At 36.1% G+C, this 20,666-nt stretch overlaps 1 protein-coding gene across 1 annotated transcript in view; it reads right to left on the reverse strand.

Annotated features, from left to right (window-relative positions):
* Nucleotides 1–20,666, reverse strand: part of EPB41L2 (erythrocyte membrane protein band 4.1 like 2) — a 103,709-nt gene that overhangs the window by 36,624 nt on the left and 46,419 nt on the right. Inside the window, exons 5-6 of the mRNA XM_042895288.1 lie at nucleotides 11,324–11,428; nucleotides 6,015–6,057 (exon numbers count right to left, since the gene is read on the reverse strand). Coding sequence (XP_042751222.1) covers nucleotides 6,015–6,057; nucleotides 11,324–11,428 — 148 coding nt within the window. The remainder of the gene's footprint in view (nucleotides 1–6,014; nucleotides 6,058–11,323; nucleotides 11,429–20,666) is intronic.

A 20,666-nucleotide genomic window follows, 5' to 3' on the forward strand; every position in this document is an offset into this window, starting at 1 on the left:
TTGGGCCAAAAATACCTATGCTAACCTTCCTAACAGTAGTTAGAAATTGGAATGATAATGGAGGCTATGGGGAAAAAGTTGCACTTCCACACAGGTGCTAACCAGACAATGCTTTCTTGGAATGAAGCAACGTTTCTTGGCATGAAGAAATTTCTTGGTCTAAGATTACAGTCAAACCAGTCACAGGTTAATTCCCGCTTAACTTCTACCTCTTTGTTGTCAGTACGTTTACCTTTATCTTTCAGAAAGCTCTTTAACTAGGAACCCAGACATTGCTGATGGGGAGGGGAGGAGAAACGGGGAAAAAATGCTTCTAAAAGCTAAATAGAGCACAAATCCTCTCAATCTACAGACTACGTGAAAAATTCCACGTCTGCTCATGCTAATTCCCATAACTAGTTCATAGGAAAAAAAATGTAGTTAACTTTCTACGAAAAAATTTCTGGACAGTTGATAACCTTATACTTTGTCTGAATACTGAAAACACACTTATCCTCAAAATATAGACCAGCAAGTATACTACAACACACACAACCTATATTTCTAGTTCTCAATACAGCATACTGTTTATAATCAGATCATCACACCACAGAGGCACACACACATAATTGTCTTCACACAACAATGTATGCTATTACTAACACTGTGAATTGATAGCCAATATAAAAATAAAGGGTATTTAAAATGATATTAAGCAATTTGTCTCCGACAAAACTCTGTCTTAATAATATAAACTATAGAAATGTCAAAAAAATTTCTAGACAGCTTGATACCTCAAAAATGCTTCTGCGGAAACTTTAGGCACATTCTTAGAGAAAAAGAGTGCAATATAACTAACCAGCTAGCAACATACAATTAACATGATTCATCTCATTCAAACTTCTAAATCAGTGAGTTTTTATTCCAGTAAAACACGTTTTATAGCATTTACTCATAGAACCATAAAGGTCAGAAAAGATCTCTAAGATCATCTAGTCCAACCACCAACTCATCACCATGTCCACTAACCCACATCCCTCCCATGGCAGAGTCTGTTCCAACACTTACCAGCATTTCTGATAAGTTTTTCCTAACATTTATCCCAAACAACCCCTGGCACAGCTGGTCCTATTGCTGGTCCTACTGTGGGAGAAGAGGCTGACACCCACCATGCCACAGTCTCCTTTCAGGTCATTGTAGAGAGCAATAAGGTCTCCCCTGACACTCCTCTCCAGACTAAACAATCCCAGTTCCCTCAAGCAGCTCCCCATATGACATCTGCTTCAGACCCCTCACCAGCTTTGTTAACCCTCCCTGGACATGCTCCAGGGTCTCAATGTCTTTTTTGTTGTGAGGAGTCCAAAACTGAACACAGCACTCAAGACGCAGCCTCACCAGAGCTGAGAGTACAGGGGAACCCTCCCTGCTCCTACTGGCAACACTATTTCTGATACAAGCCAGGATGCCATTGGCCTTCTTGGCCGCCTGGTCACACTGCTGGCTCATGTTCAGTCGAGCACCAACAAACGCCCCCCAGATCCATTTCTTCCATGCAGTCTTCCAGCTAACTCTGCCCCAAGACTGCAGTGGTGCTTGGAGTTGTAGCCAAAGTGCAGGACAGATCGGTTATCTTAAACTTCATCCCACTGTCCTCAGCCCAGTGATCCAGTCTGTCCAGATGCCTCTGAAGAGCCTGCCCACTCCTCTCTGCGCCTCAGATAACAATTTTTAGTATACTGTGCAATTAGGACTGGTGCATTGTTCACAGAGAGATAAAAAATGCTCCATGAAGTTAAGAAAAGCAATAGGGAAGATCTGTAACCAGCCCACATTTTCAAAGCTGCACAAACAAAAATAGAGTGCAGCCAGTCCTTTCTGGACCAAGATCCAGCTCATAAACCCAACTGTAAACTGCAAAATCATTTTTATAACTAAGAGGAGTAAAGGAACACTTCCACAGGACAGCTCTTCCTTTAGCAGAAGTGTTTCTTTCTCTTCAATGCTAAATTCTGGTAGATCTGTATTAACTATGAATTTCACATGTATATACTTATTTACATAAAAGAGTTGGGTATAAAATAAAGTGACCTTACACATACAACTGACCATGTTTATATATATATACATACATATACACACACACATATATATATATACACACATATACAGAGTCGTTTTAGGCATATATATTTTACCTGAACTTGCTATATGTTTTGCTAGCAATAAAATCCAACAGCTAGAGCTGTATATTAAAATCCTAGTCTTTTCCTTAATAAACTATAATTTCCTGTAGCACTTAATGTACAAATTGGAAAATCCTTAAATACTGTAATACACAGTGTTGCAAAATTCTAAATTTGCACTACACAATTCTGTCAGAATTCTATTTATTAATTTATCACTATTTGGTCTACTGTGCAATTTGAAAGTACACATATTTAATCATATCATTATTCCTTCTTATCTTTGATCCTGAGAAGTTGAGATGTTTAGTCTTATCTGCAGAATATACCATAGAACCAAGAATGCCCAAAGTCCACTACTCCATGGTATACCTTAATTACTGGTTATACATGTCTCAAGGTCAGTATTATGTCTGGCCATTTTTAAGTTCCCCAGTCTGAATGAGTGGATGCCCATTAATGATAAAGATGCTGTAAACAGACTTAAGCATGAATAAAAAGAAAGATTTAAATGTATAGCCCATGATTTGCCACCAGCTGCCTTAACAGGTGTATTACTGTATTTGCTCTAATCCACTTCCAGAGAATTAGTTTTCCTCACTCCCCTCACTAATTAAATTGAAACAGTGAACAAGTAAATTAAGTCTACTGCCTTCCCTCCATCAGCCAATCATTCCTTTTTAGGAAAAGGAAGCATCTTTTCTGTCACAATAACTGTTATCTCTTTTGATGTTAGTGGACATGATTCCATTCAATCTTGAAATTTAATCATCTATGTAAGACACTACTGTCTCCCTTTATAGCCAAGAGGTTTACCTCTCAGGCACCTATTTCAGAATGCAATTGCTCACCTCCTTCTGAAGAAGCATCCACTTCTTCAGAAAACAACTGCTGTTAACTTAGGTGGACACGTTTAAGCAAAATTAGAACAGATTAATTACACTACGGGTACTGCCATGAGTTTCTAGAATCTTTACTGTTAAAAAAGTATCCTCATGACAAAAATAGTAATGCTTAATTTCAATAGTTAAAACATATGGTATACAAGGTGAGATTGCACAAAAAACCCACACCAGTCTCCTCTGCCCTCAGCATTTCCAAATGCTCTCTATGCCTTATCAGATATACAACACATGATATGCAATATGATTTTTTTATATTTCATTAGTAGAACTTAAAATTTTCACAGTAAAAAATACTAATAGTGCAGCAAGTTTAAAAGAATTAATTGATATAACAGTGCCTTGGACTTAAACAACTATTCAACACTACATACAATTTTAACTTTCATTTCAAAAATCGTGAATTATAGCTGCAGCAAAAGCAGGACACACATCAGTGACATTTTCAAAATTTGTATGGAGGGAGAGATAAGCGGATCTATAACTCACTTTCACATACTTCAACTACACAAATGAGCAAATAAGTTTCCTAGAACATACAATTTATACATTCACATCTAAACTCTACTGCTGACAAACAACTGATCTTCAGTCACAATACCATGATGAAAACCGCTTTATGTAGCTTACTCATTCAATTGTGAGACTGAGTCAAGAAAAACTCAAAACTGAATGTAATGTTATTTACACACTGCACGTACAATGTCTTGCGCAGAAATTCTCACATTAAATTTTATGTAACTGTAAACATCATACCCTCTGTAAAATTTAGGATTTATTTTTTCCAAAAGCAGCTACTCTTTGTCCCTTTACTATATCCAAGAGCCGAAGTCTGAATTTTGCAAAAGCCTGAATCCACTTTGGATGTACCACTTTTCAAGACAGTGACAGAAATGTAATTATCCCACCTGAACTAACTGGATTAATTTGAGTTTTTTCACAATTAAAGGAGTTTTTAAAAAAATTCCTGAAGAGCTCAGGTTGATTGAAGCCAGACAAGTTTTTCTGTCACCTTCACAACTGTAAGAAGACAGGTAGCAATTTGTGTATTTTAAATATATTATAATTGAATATTTTTAATATGTAAAATACCTATTCCTAATTATAACTAAAACTGAGAAAAAAAAAAAAAAAACCCCACAAAAAGCCTTCCTTCCTTTATACCCACCTAGCTGGGAAGAAAAAATTGCTTTTGCAGGACATTCAGATATCTGGAAATTTTAATACCTTGATTATAAAGAATAAACCAGTATGTTAATTACTTGCAAATCAGAATAAGCAACTTTGGTTGTTTACCTTATACACCATGCCTCTCAACTCTGAAGTACTACAGACCAGAGAAAAAAAATCCAATTGAGATGCCTAATTTGAGACTGGACTTGATCTCCTACATAAGAGCATATCTCTTCATGCTGTATGAAAAATCGTATTCCCTTAAAGTAGTTTTGGAGTACATATTAGATAGTATTAAAAAATGTTATGTAGTGCATCCAAAATAATTGCAGGCCATTTCTTACATTTCTGAATTGTGACATTAGCAGGATCTATAGAAAGCAGATCACTACTGAAGACAAGAACACAAAGCATCAATGTCTTCATTCTTTTTTGAAATATTAAAATCTAACAAAACATTCTTCAGCACACAAATAATAGGTTTTTACTGAAGACCTGACATTTCTTCAGAATAAGAAGTTACTATACATAATTTTTTTTTTCCTTTAAAAAATAATTCTAGATGGCTTCTACTTATATAACCATATTAGTAGATTTAAACAGAATATTAAATTAAAATAGTTCTCCACTGAAACTTCTGCAACTTTCATTTCTTCACTGAAAATAAAAACACATGCCTTCCTTAACATAAGGGATTTCATCCATTTGTAATGATTATCAAAAGGTTTAATTAACATACTGCTTTTCTTAATAATAAGTGTTCCAACTGGGTCAAACACCTCAAAATAGATCAAAGTCAGTTTCTTAAGTAACTTATATTCTTGTTGAGTTGGAAGAGTAGGCACATTTTATTATCATTACTTCCTCATAAAATTAGCATTATCTCCCCACCTTCAGCCTCTAACAAAAGAACGTTTCCACTGAATAATAATAAAAAATAAAAGGAAATCATGTTGGTCATAAATATGTAATGCAACAAGAAGAAATTCATTAAGAGCTGTTCTAACCCTTTTTAGTAGTTATTTTGAGACATTTAAAGTCAGGAAGAGTATTTCCTGAATTTACTGTCTACTGTAAAAGTTACAGGGCTATTGAAATACTTGACCGAACTTTATGGGAACAGAGGAAAATACATCACCCATTGTATAGGGGTTAGAACTAGATGATTGTTAAGGTCCCTTTCAACCTAAGACATTCTATGATTCTCTGATTCTATCTTGAGTATGGGAAATAGACTTCTCACAGGCATTCAATCTGAAACACGTTGTAAAGAGTACTCAGAAGTTCCAAAATTGTCAACAAAAAAAAAAAGCCAACATTGGACTGGCCAGGTTTGAAAACAAATACATGCTTTCTGTAAGACATATTTTTTTGTAGTTTCATATTCTTCTGTTGGGTCTTTGAAGTTAAAGAGCCCTATAGCAACAAATATGACTATTTTGGAAGATAACATTCTCCACCTCATAGCTCAAATAGCAGCAACCTTTGAATAACGTTCACTGTTTTGAGATGCAAAAATATCAACTGATTAGTCAAATATAAAACAGAAGAGTTTGGGTCAGCAGCCAGTATAATGATTAACTTCTACAGCACAAGTCTGTTTCACTCCTTGGATAGCAGACAGACGCAGAAGCCTTGGTTTCTGTTCTAAGGCTGAATCCATCATTATCAGACAAATTCTTACAGCACTCTAAGCAACATCCATACTACTGAGTTCAGAAAGTGTTTCTGTGAGCAAAAAAATGGGAGCATAACATCCAAATACAGAAGTACTTACTTCGAATTTGTCTCTTAATTTCCTTTGAAGAATCTAGCCAGTTCTGGAAAAATAATAACATAATAAACAGCATTTAAAATCATCTATCAGCAAGAGGAAGAAGTAATTCCATACAATTTCATACAATGCAATTAAGTTTTGTATCGTTCCAACATCTGTTCTCTTTAAAATTTCCCAGACAATCCTAAAACTGAAGTTGTAATTTGGTAGCAAGCCTCCCCACCCTTGTACATAAATGAAACTGTGTAACGCCATTCCCTTCATGGTTGTCTAATTGCTTTAGACTATTTATGGTAAGTGGATATTCTTAAGGTAGAGGTTGTCTAGCAAATTACATTTGACAAATGCCGTTTTCTCTCATTTTATTGATATAAGTAGACTTCTCAGGAAAAGTTATGTAATCCCTACATGCCTGTCCCTGCACACCTGTATAGAGCTATTTAAGACAAGATTTTTCTCTTGATATCTGAAGATTTATTATTCCCATCATTTTTCTTAAAGAGCATACATTCTAGCTCTGATAATATTCAAAGGTGCTTTGAAAAATGACTCAAGTTTCTGAGTTTCCCCAAAACAAAGTTCTCTATGAACATGCATGATTTTAACACTGACACAGTGGCAACGTTCAAAACTAGATGCCTGGCTCTATTTTAGACAATGCACATCAAGTCAGTTGTTCATATCAACAACAAGCTGCCTAGAGACATTATGGAGCCTTCTTCTCTGGAGAGCATTTACACTTCAGTAGCCCACTACAGACAGTAGCAGCCTCAAGATCAGATGGGACCTAAGCACCAGCACTAACATTTCTAAAGATGCAGCTCTATCAACACTGCTTGCCTAACCTACCTAAGTACCGAGTCTTGGGTACAATATGAGTCAACTTTCAGTCTTTGATGCCACACTGTAGACCCCAACAACTGTTTTACAATACCGTAGGGTCCTTTTAAACAGACTTTACCACTAAAAAAATAAGTCTATTTCAAACAAACAAAGCATGTTATATCATCCTTTTATGGTTCTCTATGAAGAATGTAAACTACACTACACTTTTACTCTACTGCAAATCCTTATTGTAGATCTCTGCTGCTACAGGATGTGGCCTTCTGTGTATACAACCCAAAATACTAATAATCTTGTTGCAAATGACCTTGATCCAAGCTAGTTCTGTCATTGATGCTGAGCATCTACATTAGACAAATACTATTTACAAATAAATGCAAGAAAAACCTTTTTAATCAATTCTTAAGCTGCAATTAAAATACAAAGATAATTCCATATTCATTCAGTTTTAGGAAGTGCACAACATCTGCATTTTGTAACAATTACAATTCTTTCAGAGATGCACAGTCCACAACACTGTTGTGAAGGCAAGCATATAAAACGCTCCTAAAAAAAAATCTGCATAACACTTATTCTGCTTAAATCACAAAAAAATACTACCTGTTGGAAGAATCTTGACAAAGAAAAGCCTTGAAATACATTAGAAGTCTTAGAATAATTTTAGCTGAAATTAATTTCAGCTACAATTATCATGCTAAATTTTCAATTTTGCTGTTAATTCCATTCCCAATTTTTCATCAAATTATAAATAAAATTAAAAAGTACCATGAATTCTTAACACAAAGTATACTATAAATTAAGCAATATAAATATAAATTATATAGTGTGGCATAATTACAGCAGAAAACTAGGATATATGCATATATGTCTGTGTCAACATTTCACCTTTCATTATGGCTGAGAGGAAGAAAAAAACACAAAACAGAATGTGCTGAAAAATCAGAAGAATAATAATTTCTTTAAATAAATTTAGTTCATTTTCTGATTTTTGAAGTCTCAGGTTTATTGGAAGCAAACTTTGTCAACTTTCCTTTGTTCCATCAGATAAAATCAATGTTTGTTTTCCATTTACAAGCATAATTACAGGGATTTTGTTTTTGTTTGTTTTTGGTTTGCATCTGTGCCTTTTGTTAGGGATAAAACAAACACCATGGAAAAAATCTCCCCTGAAATACACCCCTTAACACAGAATAGGCAGGTCTGTCTTTCAATACAAAAGACAAAGCGTATGTATACTACATTGCTCCAGTAGGCAAAAAACTATTTGTTTGTGAATGGTAAGGTTACAGATAAGACAAAATAATGAATTGTCAAAGAACAACAAAACATTCTCTAACAGTACAAAAGTATTTTGTCCAAATTCAGAAAAGCAGCATTTCCAGCTGGTGCCCACAACATAAGAGCGCAAGCTTTCTAACGCTTCTGCAGCCTGCTTACAGTGTGAATGGAGCATTCATGAAATTTTGGGGGGCGTAATGCAATGAAATACACATTAGACCAATAAATTTAATGTTTATAAAGTCATGAAAAAAAATTGTTAATGAGTAACTTTATCTAAATAGCTTTAACATGTCTATTAAGGCTAACAAAATCAGTATGATTTGAAAACATAACATCTCTGCCAGCTGCACAGAACACCCATAGAGGAAAGTTAATGGAACTCTTCCTCCAATGGTACCCTGATGTTGCATTAGGGAGCAGCTCTAATTCAAAAGAGTGTCTGGCATTGAGTTTCCACACCCCACAGCTGCTGTCTAGTTCAACAGCTGGCTCCTAAATGGGTGGCTGTGATGACTACACAAGAATGAGAAAAAAAACACATCATTCAGTATTTAGTACTGACAGGGATGGAGATCTGTGGCATTTTAATCTCAAGAGGAAATATTCATAACAGGAAAATGTATCAGAAAGATTGAGTATTGAAATGAAAAAAAGACTTCAAACTTGATTTTAATACAGAGAGGTGAAATAGAGAAGGCTAAAACCAGTGAAAATTCCAAGTCTCCAAGCTTTCTGTGGCAGATATTGGTGAACAGAACTCATCAGCATCACCACCCCCTCCTATTAAATAAATATAGATGCTAATATTTTTTTTGGGGGGGGAAGAATGAAAGGATGATGAGATGTGTGAAAATCCTAAGATCCTTTAAAAACAAAAGTGCACCTATCTTACTGATTCCATTCTGTAAGGCTGTACTATTTCAAATCTACAGACATGAAAGAAACATCAATTGGTTTGGGAGTGGGGGGGAGAATGACAAATCTCTCAGCACACAACTAGGAATTCTGACTTACGACACTGCAGTAACTGCATTTCATATTGTCAGGATGTATTTATACCATAAGTAGGACTAGAACATGCAATAATTTGCGTTGTACAAACGTGACAGCTTTAAGTTTGGTAACTTGAGTGACAATAGCAATGAAAATAAAAAACCTATACGACTGAGGCACATGATGCAGTACAGACTGTGCAACCTACAAGAGACTGTAAGCACTTAAGTGCCGATTCATACTGAAGCTAGGGGTTAAAATTCGTTTTTTGAAATACATTTCATATATTCATATATTTCCAAGAATACTGAGTAACACAAAGGGACTGTAAGTGATTACAACAAAAAATAAATGATGCTATGGTATTGCTCAGAGGATCGAGTGAGGTACTATTTGTTGTCACACTGAAAAAACTCATTTCTATAAAGGGCTTAAAAATCAGTAACAAAAAATACAATATCCAAGTAAAAATAGTTTATACACAGAAATCATTAACACAGAGGACCCGAGTGTTTTGTTCAATGCTTTACAGAAAACCTCCACAGCAAGCAAGTCCAGAAAACAACTATGTTTTTGAAGTTCTCAGATTTATTCAGATCACTAAATTAGATTTCATTTCAAACACAAAAATTAAATGAGAATTAATGAAAAGTAATAAAAATAAAAAAGCAAACAACAGCTTCACTTGAACTAATTAACACTCATGTAATGATACTTCCTGCCATGAAAACAGAGATTAAGATTAAAAGAATTACATTTTTCCCATTTCAATTTCCAATTATTAGTCTGTTCTTTATGATGGAAAAGATGACTGCAGGTATATTTTAGTTTGTGGACAGAGTAACAGCTGGTGCATTACTAACCACAAATATTCAGATGCAGGGAAAAGCTAAATTGGCTCTTAGTAATTAGTGGAATGAATGCCAACAGCTGATCTAAGATGTTCCTCAACTCATCAATCTAAATGTGCTCACCAAAAACAAGCATAAAAAGATGAAAGAAAACATGTTACCAAAAGGAACTTAAGATAACCTATTTGAACATATTGATGTCAAAACACCTCTTCATTACTGAAACTAGCACACAGTATTGGAGACAGACTAGCTCCAGTCTCATCTTTTCAAGTGAAAATTTTTTTGATGTTTTGACTGGCCCTCCTGAGGTCCTATCTGGAGTACTGCATCCAGGCCTGAGGCCTCCACAAGAAAGATGTGGAACTGTTGGAGTGGCTCCAGAGGTTGGCCACAGAGATGCTCAGAAGGTTGGAGCATCTCTCCAATGTAGAAAGACTGAGAGAGCTAGGCTTGTTCAGCCTGGAGAGAAGGCTTCAGAAAGACATCATCAGGGCCTTCCAGTACTTAAAAGGACTTTATAAACAGGAGAGAGACTGACTTTTTACTTGGGCAGATAGTGACAGGACAAGGGAGAATGGTTTTAAACTAATAGAGGGGAGATATAGATAAGATACTATGAGAAATTTTTACTCATAGTATCAGTTCACCCAGAGAAGCTGTGGATGCCCCATCCTTGGAGGCATTCAAAGGCCAGGTTGGATTGAGCCTTGGGCAGCCTGGTCCAGTGGTTGGCAATACTACCCATAGCAGAAGGGTTGGAACTAGACGATATTTAAGGTCTCTTCCAACTCAACTCACTCTCTCATTCTATGAAAAGTAACTAAAAGGCCTAGCATTTTGAACCCTGGGCCAAGATATCCTTTATATTATTTGTCAGAGCATTATTAAGTATACATGAGAAGCAGCAGTGAAATTCTTGGAAAGGCAAGCAGAAGATCAGGTTTTTGTTTTTGTTTTTTTTATTATTTTATCATCATGTGTATCTGTTTTTTAAAAAGGCTAACAAATGAAAGTCTTCAAAACTCTGGCAGGTTTGTCAGGCTGTTAATGCAAAGCATTTTCCTATCTTCTCTGGCACGGATGGTAAAATATTTTATTATAACAAAATAAAGCCCAGGAATTGTTTAAATTTACCACTTCAAAGTAAAAAATAGAAACTTCATTAACATACACAGACTATCTTGTACTTGACACAAATTTACAGTGGACTAAAATTGACAGTTTAAAAATGGTTTGCTCAAATGTTTGTAAAGGTATATATTTAATATTGTATCCCTTACTGAGCTACTGCAGTCAGTAGCAACGTCGAGGAAAAACAAAACTCTAATACAGCCTTACCTTCTGATCTGAATTCTCATAAAACAACAGCCCAAAATAGTCCTTTTCCAGTAAATTGAGATGTTCACACACTTTGTCAAATAGAATTTGTCCTTTTGCTCTTTTCTGGAAAAATAAAATAAAATAAAAAGTACTATTAGTAAATGCTTGATTTTATGAACATCGATAAAACAGGCTGAATAAAGAGATACAATTAGTCAGGACAACTTAAAATACCTGTAAAATAGGTTAGAACGCTGTAAGCTTTCTTAAGATAAAAACTTTATAATATTTTCAAAACTATAAATATCACTGTAAAATTTCCATTCTTTTCCAACTCACTGTCAAAGTTGACTTGCAAGTACAAGGAAAATTAAGTACCGTTTCTTATTCTAATTATTTATCACATTTAGTTGTTGCTAAATAGTTCTTAAGATAGTTTTTCTTGATCTTCATTTTTTTTAAATAAGCAAAGACTTCATGTGAGACAACTTTTTCTACGTTAATATCTTCTAAATATCAAGAAGCTTTCCAATGTGTTAATTTTAGTTAATTTGTGCATTTCTAGCATTTTTGTATTATATCTCAATGACTTTTCTGAATCATATATAAACCCCAAGAAAACATATAACACTTTTAAATGGAAAAGGGAAAAATCAAATATCATGAAGAAGTTCTGTAATACGAAGGTGTCGAGCCACTGGAATATGTCACCCAGAGAAGTTGTGGATCCCATCCCTGAAGGTGTTCAAAGACAGGCTGGACAGGAATGGTGGAGGGGATTGGAACTGAATGGTATTTAAGGTCCCTTCCAAACCAAGCCATTCTATGGTTTTATGAAAACCAAAATCCTTCATTGTCTTCAAGAAACAAAAAAACGGAGTAGTCCAATAAAAGTAGGTGATCAAACTAGTAGAAACAAGATACAAGAAAAAGCAGAGCATAACTAACAACGGTATAGAGATTTTGAGAAGAAAATAAATGAAGAGGGCTGCCTTTTATCTAACTCTCCTTACCCAAAAAATCCATTAAATACTCAAAAACAAGATCTTAGAGAAGTTTATTCTCAAGAACAAACAAATCTCTGGAATTAAAAATAAAAAAAGAAAAAGAAAATCATTTTCATTTTATGTTAATTTCAATATTGCAGCCTGATATTTTATAATGGTAACGAAAGATATAATTTAAGTTTACTTATAAAACATCTGCTTTTTACAGCTCTGAAGAATTACAGCTTAAGTAAATTGCAGTTAGTCCTGAAGTTTTATTTGTTATTTCCATACTAGAAAATGGAAATGTAAACAGGGTCACCCCGTGTCTTCCTATTGCCAGTAGTGACTGGCCCACATCCTGTTTCTGCGCACCAGGTTTTAGGGGAAAAGAATTGTACTGGAGATAGCAGCCTACGAGAAGCAAAACATTTTAGATCACTTGGCTTACAATAAACAATCAAGAGTAGGGAAGATCAGAATTTCTTTCCGCAGTTAAAATACAGCCTGTTGGTGGAACATTTGAACATGAACGGCATGCAGCTTTGCCTTTTGAACCTACATGACTGTTCAGCTATTTGTGGCATTTACCAGCGAGGCCACAACATGGCATTTTCAGAGGCCTGGCAGCTGAAAGGAATTTCTGCATTTGCTTATCCTACAGATTTCAGTAGATGCCATACACTACTACAATTCCAAAGAAACGCCATCAACTGCCTCTGTGTAGGCCCTGGTGACACTGAAGTGATTGTATGCTGCAGACAGTGACAGAGCGCTCACAGTGCTCCTCAAGTGTGCCTCTCACTGCAGCTCCATGGCGCTGTGCTAAATGTTAAGGCTGGGAGGGCAGAGAAAACGGTATGCGCAGAGCAAATAGTGAAGGCGTTGTTTTATTCCCCAAGAATCCAAACCCCTACTTAATTAAAGACTGCACTGTTCAGCAGACCTTGCAGTCTTGAAGATCAGAAATTTTTCAAAAGATACAATTATGAAACAAGCACAATTTGTAGCTGAAGTGTTACAAAGCATCAGGGGATTATACAAGTCCAAGTCATTTTTGAAAAATGGGAGCTGACAACCTCAAGGCTGGTTGGTACTTTCACAGATTTTACCCTTCAGAAATACAGGTAACTATTTCCCCAGAAGTTTGCAGTAGCCACTTTTCTCTACAGCAGGCCCTTCAGCTTAGTAACAATCAAGAGTGGTGGGCTGACCCCAGCCAGCTGCCAGGTGCCTGGTGCTCCCAGCTGCTGTCACACTCCCCCTTCTCAGCAAGATGGAAGAACTGGAGTCAAGGAAACCAGACCTGAAAGTCTGTGCTGGTGACTGATCTCACAAGGTACATTTCTGGCTTAGAGATAGCTCACATGAAAACATTACATCGAATCTGGAGCAAAGTTTGCAAAACACGCAAAATTATTTCATTCTTATTTTTCTTTTCCTAAAGAAAAGATGTTCTTACTTTAGGCAGACCACTTAGGTTTATTCAAATGCTAGGCTATGCATCACAGCAGTCAAAAAATAAAGATTTGCAAATAAAACCCAACAACAATTAAACACCTACTCCATATCAAATTCAATCATACCTTTCTTTACTCGGGGTGAAAACATTGCCTTAACTGTACACTAAGGCAACACAGATTTATTTTATATAAGCAAACTAAGTAACCATAGAACCCGTATGTCAACTCCAATACATTTCAGTTGTTCATACGTGCATAAAATGCGGTCAGTGCTGGCATCCTTTAAATGCTTTTTGTTGTAAATATTTAATTAGACTGCTGGCTGAATGCAGTAAACAAACACAGAATGATCTTCATTTCCTTCTAACTAGCAGCCATTGTTCAGTTAGCATTTCTTTTTATTTAAACTGCTACTCCTGTACTAAAACCCACATTAAATTTACAGAAGAAAATCTGAATAAAACTATCACAGATCCAAAATCTATTTAAGAAGTTTCCTTGCAACTACCTAAGGTAATATAGAAGAAAGAAAAAGCCTATTTTCACTTCATCTAAGCAAGAGGAACATGTACATCACCCTAAAAGTCTGAGAACTTGCACCTGCACTCAAAGATGTCAATTATCAGGAAAGGAGTTGGTCAAAATGAGATAATTTGTATTACGCTAAAAAATAAAAAAAAATGTTCCCTAGATCATGTAGTTTCCTAATCTCAAGCATTACAGCAGTCTGCTCACTCAAGTTAAAATTAAACTACCATTACATCTCACAAATATTACACTATTAAACATGAATTTATGATGCTATGGCCACGCATGTTTTCCATATCAAGGAAGTACAACAATTCAGTGACTTTTGACAAACTCTGCTAGACATCCTTCATCCTCATGTTTTCACAAACCTCTGTCCCAAGCTGCTATTCCTATGAGTGAACTTAACTCACAATGATGGAAATAATAAAAGGTAGCTGAACGTTACTAACAGTTCAGAACCTATGAAAGTTCTTTTAAGTCATGCCACTCCCAAACTAGTCAAACAATAGCTTCTTCCTCTTTCCTCCTCTGCAGTCATTCACAGTTATCTATTAAGAATCTGAGGATACGTGGATGTTATCTTTAAGAGCTGTGATATTCCTAAGGTTAAAATAACGTAATAATTTGCTCACATTCTCCATATATGCATATACTATGTACACATAATTCATTTCCTTTAGTGTAGTATTTCCTCACAATATGATCATAGAATGGCCTGGGTTGAAAAGGACCACAATGATCATCCAGTTTCAACCCCCTGCTACGTGCAGGGTCACCAACCACCAGACGAGGCTGCCCAGAGCCACATCCAGCCTGGCCTTGAATGCCTCCAGGGATGGGGCATCCACAACCTCCTTGGGCAACCTGTTCCAGTGCATCACCACCCTCCGTGTGAAAAACTTCCTCCTAATATCTAACCTAAACCTCCCCTTTCTCAGTTTGAAACCATTCCCCCTTGTCCTATCACTATCCACCCCCCTTCTCCCTCCTGTTTATATGCTCCCTTCAAGAACTGGAAGGCCACAATGAGATCTCCCTGGGGCCGTCTCTTCTCCAAGCTAAACAAGCCCAGTTCCATCAGCCTTTCCTCACTGGAGAGGTGCTCCAGCCCTCTGATCATCTTAGTGACCCTCTTCTGGACACGCTCCAAGAGCTCCACATCCTTCCTGAACAACAGGCCCCAGGTCTGGACGCAGTACTCTAGATGGGGCCTCACAAGAGCTGAGAAGAAGGGGACAATCACCTCCCCTCTCTCTGCTGGCCACCCCTTATTTTAATGCAGTCCAGAACTTGATACCTTCATATACTTCCTAAGTTTCCTAGAGATAAGTAGCTTTGGATATTTTTTACTTTTAAGTAACAGTATACAAAACTGATCTATTGTGTTATTATGGAGTTTGTAGGCTTAACCAATTTCATTCATTAGACTGAAAGTTAAAGGATTTTTTAATACCCTTTCAATGGAGGTTAATGTTTTTCCTTATGCAACTTTTCTAGTTCCACATTCAAAAAAATAAAAACAGGTTTGGAGAGTGCCTGGTATCAAAGCTTTTAACACTAGAGCACTAACGCTGCTTAAAGTTTTTAAATCTCAGATCAGACAGCAGAGATGCTGATGTTGGAATTGAGAACAGTTTAATTTTTGCAAAACCAAAGACCACAAAACACCACAGCAAGAGTACCAAACTAAAATGAATGGAAGAACAGATTTCATTTGGTACAAGGCTTATCTTCATTACATTCCTGGAGGACAGTGGCGTACTGTAAGCAGTGTATCTACATCAGTGTTCAGACAAGTTAATTCTAGGAGCTACGCTAAAGAAACCAGCTATGAACCAAGTCCTTCCAATTTGCATCTATGAAAGCAAAGTAATAAAGTATAAAGATAGATTAGAAAAAATAATGAAGGAAAGCATCACCAAAGCAGCTGAAATATCTTTTTAAGAAGTTCTTGATAAAAAGAATTGCAGATTCAGCTAAGGTCATATTGGCAAGCTGATACCAGTCAGAAGGTCTTGTAAGACAAAATAAGCTCTAAAGGCAAAAGAACAAAGGCGATAAATTAATTTAAAAAGCAATCATCAAAAAAGAAATATCTGAGTACTTAATGCTAGAAACCAAACAACTTTCACGACAGGCATGCCCTGGGCAACAGGAAAGACATGTAAAAACAAGCCAAAAAAGCCAGAAGAAATAATTTCATAGTCAAAACACTAAGCAGCTTCCAAAAAAAGTAAAAATATGCTGATTTGCTGAAAGTGAACTTTTTTCTTTCCATAAGCAATTTCTAATATAAGCTTGGTTTCTCAATATGTTAAAAGTTTTTCTACTTTTTCTAGCTCAACACCTCCAGTCAATTTCTATTTTGTGGCTCTCACCAGCAGATGACAATGTGTTAGAGATGACACAGAGAAATTAGCTTTCAGAAGCACTTTATCACAGAACAAGAAATAATTAGGATTCTCTTTACTTAAAGGTTTCTCTCAATGCATTCCACACATCACATAAATAATCCTTTGGTTCAATTACAGATTTCAAGAGAAAACTATCTTATGCAGAAGTTACACCAACTTAATTTTAACAAGATTTTATAATGTAATAAATCACAATTCTATTCGCTCCATAAAGGCTAAGTTTGCATATTACCTAATACGTTCAAAGAAAACAGAATAAAATGTAAAACCATTTTTTTCTTTACTGATTTAACTAAGTGAATTGTAATTTATACCATCAATTTTTTAATTCCGATGGTACGTAGATTTCATAGATTTCCATACAAATATTTGCTCCCAACATTCAACTCATTTCTGAAGATTCTACAAAAATTTTGAGTGACGTGCTACATGACTCCATTGTGCAAAATCTACTTCTATGACTGCCTGTCACTTGAACGTAATGTAGCGTTAACATTTCCACATTAATGCTGATAAGCATGAACATTTGGTTATTTGATAAGGACTTAAAGAACAGCCCTATTGTGACTCTGTAAATAGAAATAAGTTTCAACATCTGTCATAACGTATGCCTGATACGAAACTCCATAATAAAACCAAATCCCCCACACTTTCACAAATTGCTGCTCAGCTGCAAAACCAACGAACGGAAGAGCTGGCAAGACACCACAAGCTAGATACTGCTGTTGTCTACTAGTTATTGTCATAGACACATCGGATTTTTGCCTCAGCAAATGACACATCTCTTATTTTAACCCTTGAAATTCACCCAAATTGTGCTGGGTGGGTGACAGGTGCTTGGTAAAAGAGATTTCAAAAATCCTTCACAAATAAAACATGCTATTTCAGAATATAAGTATGCATAGCCCTACACAATTTTTTCCTAGAGAGCAATTATTTTGTAGAGTATTTTTCATGTTCATGCTCTATTGCAATAAAACTTTCTTCTGCTGACAAAGCACAAAAATCAGGTTGATAACTAACATCAGTGATGGCCTTAGTACAGCTTTTCCACAGTTGAACTTGGCTTATGTTGAAGTAGTGTACATATTACACTATTAGGGAGAGATCCACTGACAGCTGAAAAATTTTACTTCAGAAATAGACTGAAATTGTTTGATTTTAGCATCAGGAGTAGGAAGAATAGGTCTTACCTGATAAATATTACTTAAGCAAGCTTGCACTATCACTAACTAAAACCAAAGTATCTACAAACTACAGACAAACAGTCCAGAGAGCACTTCATACTGTCAGACAATGAATATGCACTTGAGCTGGTACGTAAATTTTATTGGAGAAGAGGTTTGAAGAAAAACATACTAAGAAATAAAATAAAACTAAGCCATGATGAAAAGTCTTAAAAACAGATGTTTCTCCAGTTTCCTCTTAGTTTCAAAAGATCCAAAGAGACAGCTGAATAGCATCTATGCAGTATTTTATTAGAAAATATAACAGCAGTATATTATAAAATTATAAAACCCTACACAGTATGTAATTAAACTACAAAGAAACCTAATGAAAAGGGAGGATACAGGGGAAAGGATGTAGCTTTTGACTGCACAGTTCAAAGAGACCCACAAAACCATCATATAGAAGCTGACTGAAGACTTTGGAATGTGATGCAGCAGAAAAGAAAGCAAAAGGCTAGCAGATGTAGGCTAAACTAAGGGAGATCAACCCTGCAAACACAGACCCAGAACAAAAAGGTAGAGGAATTGAAAATAGACAGGTGGACATTCTGGAACAAGACACCACAGTAAGCCAAATCAAGTTTGGAACCTCCTGTGAAGAAAATTAACCCAGCATCATCTTGCCCAACACTTGCCCTACTATAACACAGATTTGCTCAAACTCAAAACAACGGTCAAGTACATTAAAATCATTTAATTTCTTCATGCTTTTATTACATTAATTTTAATTGATTAGGCCAGGGATAAGCCTGTGAGCTATTTATACAGCGCAGGGGACAAACCGTACACCTGCAAAGACAACAAGAGAAGTGTTCCCAGACCTATTCGTAGGATTGACCTCCTGGGGTATTGTACCAACCTGCCACCAGTTAATTTCAGGTTAAGGATGCATGCATCTTCCAACATAACTGGCAGTGACTGATGATCTTACTAACTCCTCTAGCTGCAGATTATACAAAAGCCACCCTATGAGCATGGCTCTAGCATGCTCAACCTATACGCAAATTGTGAGTAGTTAAGAGCTTCAATATAGTCACTCCTGCTTCAAACTAACATCCCAGTGAATTGCAGGCATTGTTTTACATGGAAACAACTCCATTATATTTGTGAAGAAGAGTACTGGTTAATTTGCATCTATTTAAGAGATGAATACTGTATCCACAGTTCCAGCTGCATGGCATGGGCCATGCAGTTCACACATTACCTGCAGTCGGTCCTACCGGAGAGGAGAGTTGCCCATCTTTAATGCATTTGGAGGTTGGTTTGATTTTACCAAAAAAGCCTGCTTGATTTCCCAAGAACCCTGAGTCTTACCAAAACTAATCAAAGATGGAGGATTAGTTCTCTTCCACAGATTTCAAGTAGCTTTGCATACAGAAACTGCAGAAAATAGCTAGAGTCCTGTTTGTCAGAAAACAGCCTTCCAAGCCTTTCCACTAAAGCAACTGCTATCTTCAGGGAGACAGCACTAGCCTGAAGGAATCCGCTGATCAGACCTACTTGCTACCTTACTCAAGCAGAACTTACTAAAATAAAAGAATCTCAAACTTAAAAGGTCTGTCTAGACCAGTACCCCACAGCTAATATAGGATAATAGGTATCACATGTAGAAATAGTTACATAGTCTCTAAATCTCTAGAATCCTCAGCTCTAGGCTTCTGAACCCAAGATGTATTTCTGATTAACATCCCTGTACAGATATTTCCTCTTAATATATATATAACCACTTTTTGAAGTCATGGAATCTTTCAGTCACATACAAACACATTTTACAGCATCTAATGTTAGTGTAAAAACAAGCATTTTAGTTTGAATCTGCCCCTTACATCAAACCATCAATAGCATCCATAATTTGCCCACTAATAAAGTGAAGAAGTAAGGAACAAGCTGGAAAAGTTGGAAAACCTACTAGACTTAGCCATGAGCATTGCTGCACCAAATATGAACTACAGACTTACTGATGAATTTTTCTGAATAAAAACATTGTTTGCTCTGGGAACATGTTCGTAATAGTTGTTGCCTGCTTCAAAAGTAGCTATTTCTGTACAGAAATTTAAGCGTGAATTTCCATCCCTTCAGGCAGAAAACAATAAACACACACACACCCTGCACTGAAAGTTTAACAGTTCTTAAAGCCAGAGTGTTTTTAAAGCAAACACGTTCTTTAAGCCACAACCTAAGGAAACTCTCAAAGAACATAACTGAGAGGAACTATTCTAACTAGTATAGGAGGCACAAGTTACTATAAATTCTACGGAGGAATTCCCCCTTAGAAATATTAGGAGTGCATCTACTATCCTGTTGATCATTCTATCCATTGTCCTTAAGTCACCGTGAAGAAGAAAGTGGGAGGTGAACACAACAACTTGCTCCAGAGAAGATTTGCTCTTAAAATCTTTGTCATTCCCTCTGCCTTTGCAAGTTCTGTTTTTCATATACATAGGAGTTTTTGCCCTATTAATTCTTGAATGCATGTATTGTTGCTTATAGATCTGGAGATTCAAACAGTCACTGCTGATATTTCAACAACTGTGAGAAACTAATAACATCTGCTCAACACTAAAACAAGTTCAAGGCATTAAAGAGAAAACTGGCATATTCAACAGAATCAAGTACGAGCATATGATAATTATCAACATGAGTATAAATTGCATCCTTTCCTTTACCACTTAAAGTAAAGAAAGGTAAACAGAACAGCACTGTCATGTTATCAATCACCAAAGCACACGTGAAAGCTG

This window comes from Lagopus leucura, unplaced genomic scaffold, assembly GCF_019238085.1.
Source record: "Lagopus leucura isolate 7727_CA_CO unplaced genomic scaffold, USGS_WTPT01 Super-Scaffold_73, whole genome shotgun sequence".
Classification (NCBI taxonomy): domain Eukaryota; kingdom Metazoa; phylum Chordata; class Aves; order Galliformes; family Phasianidae; genus Lagopus; species Lagopus leucura.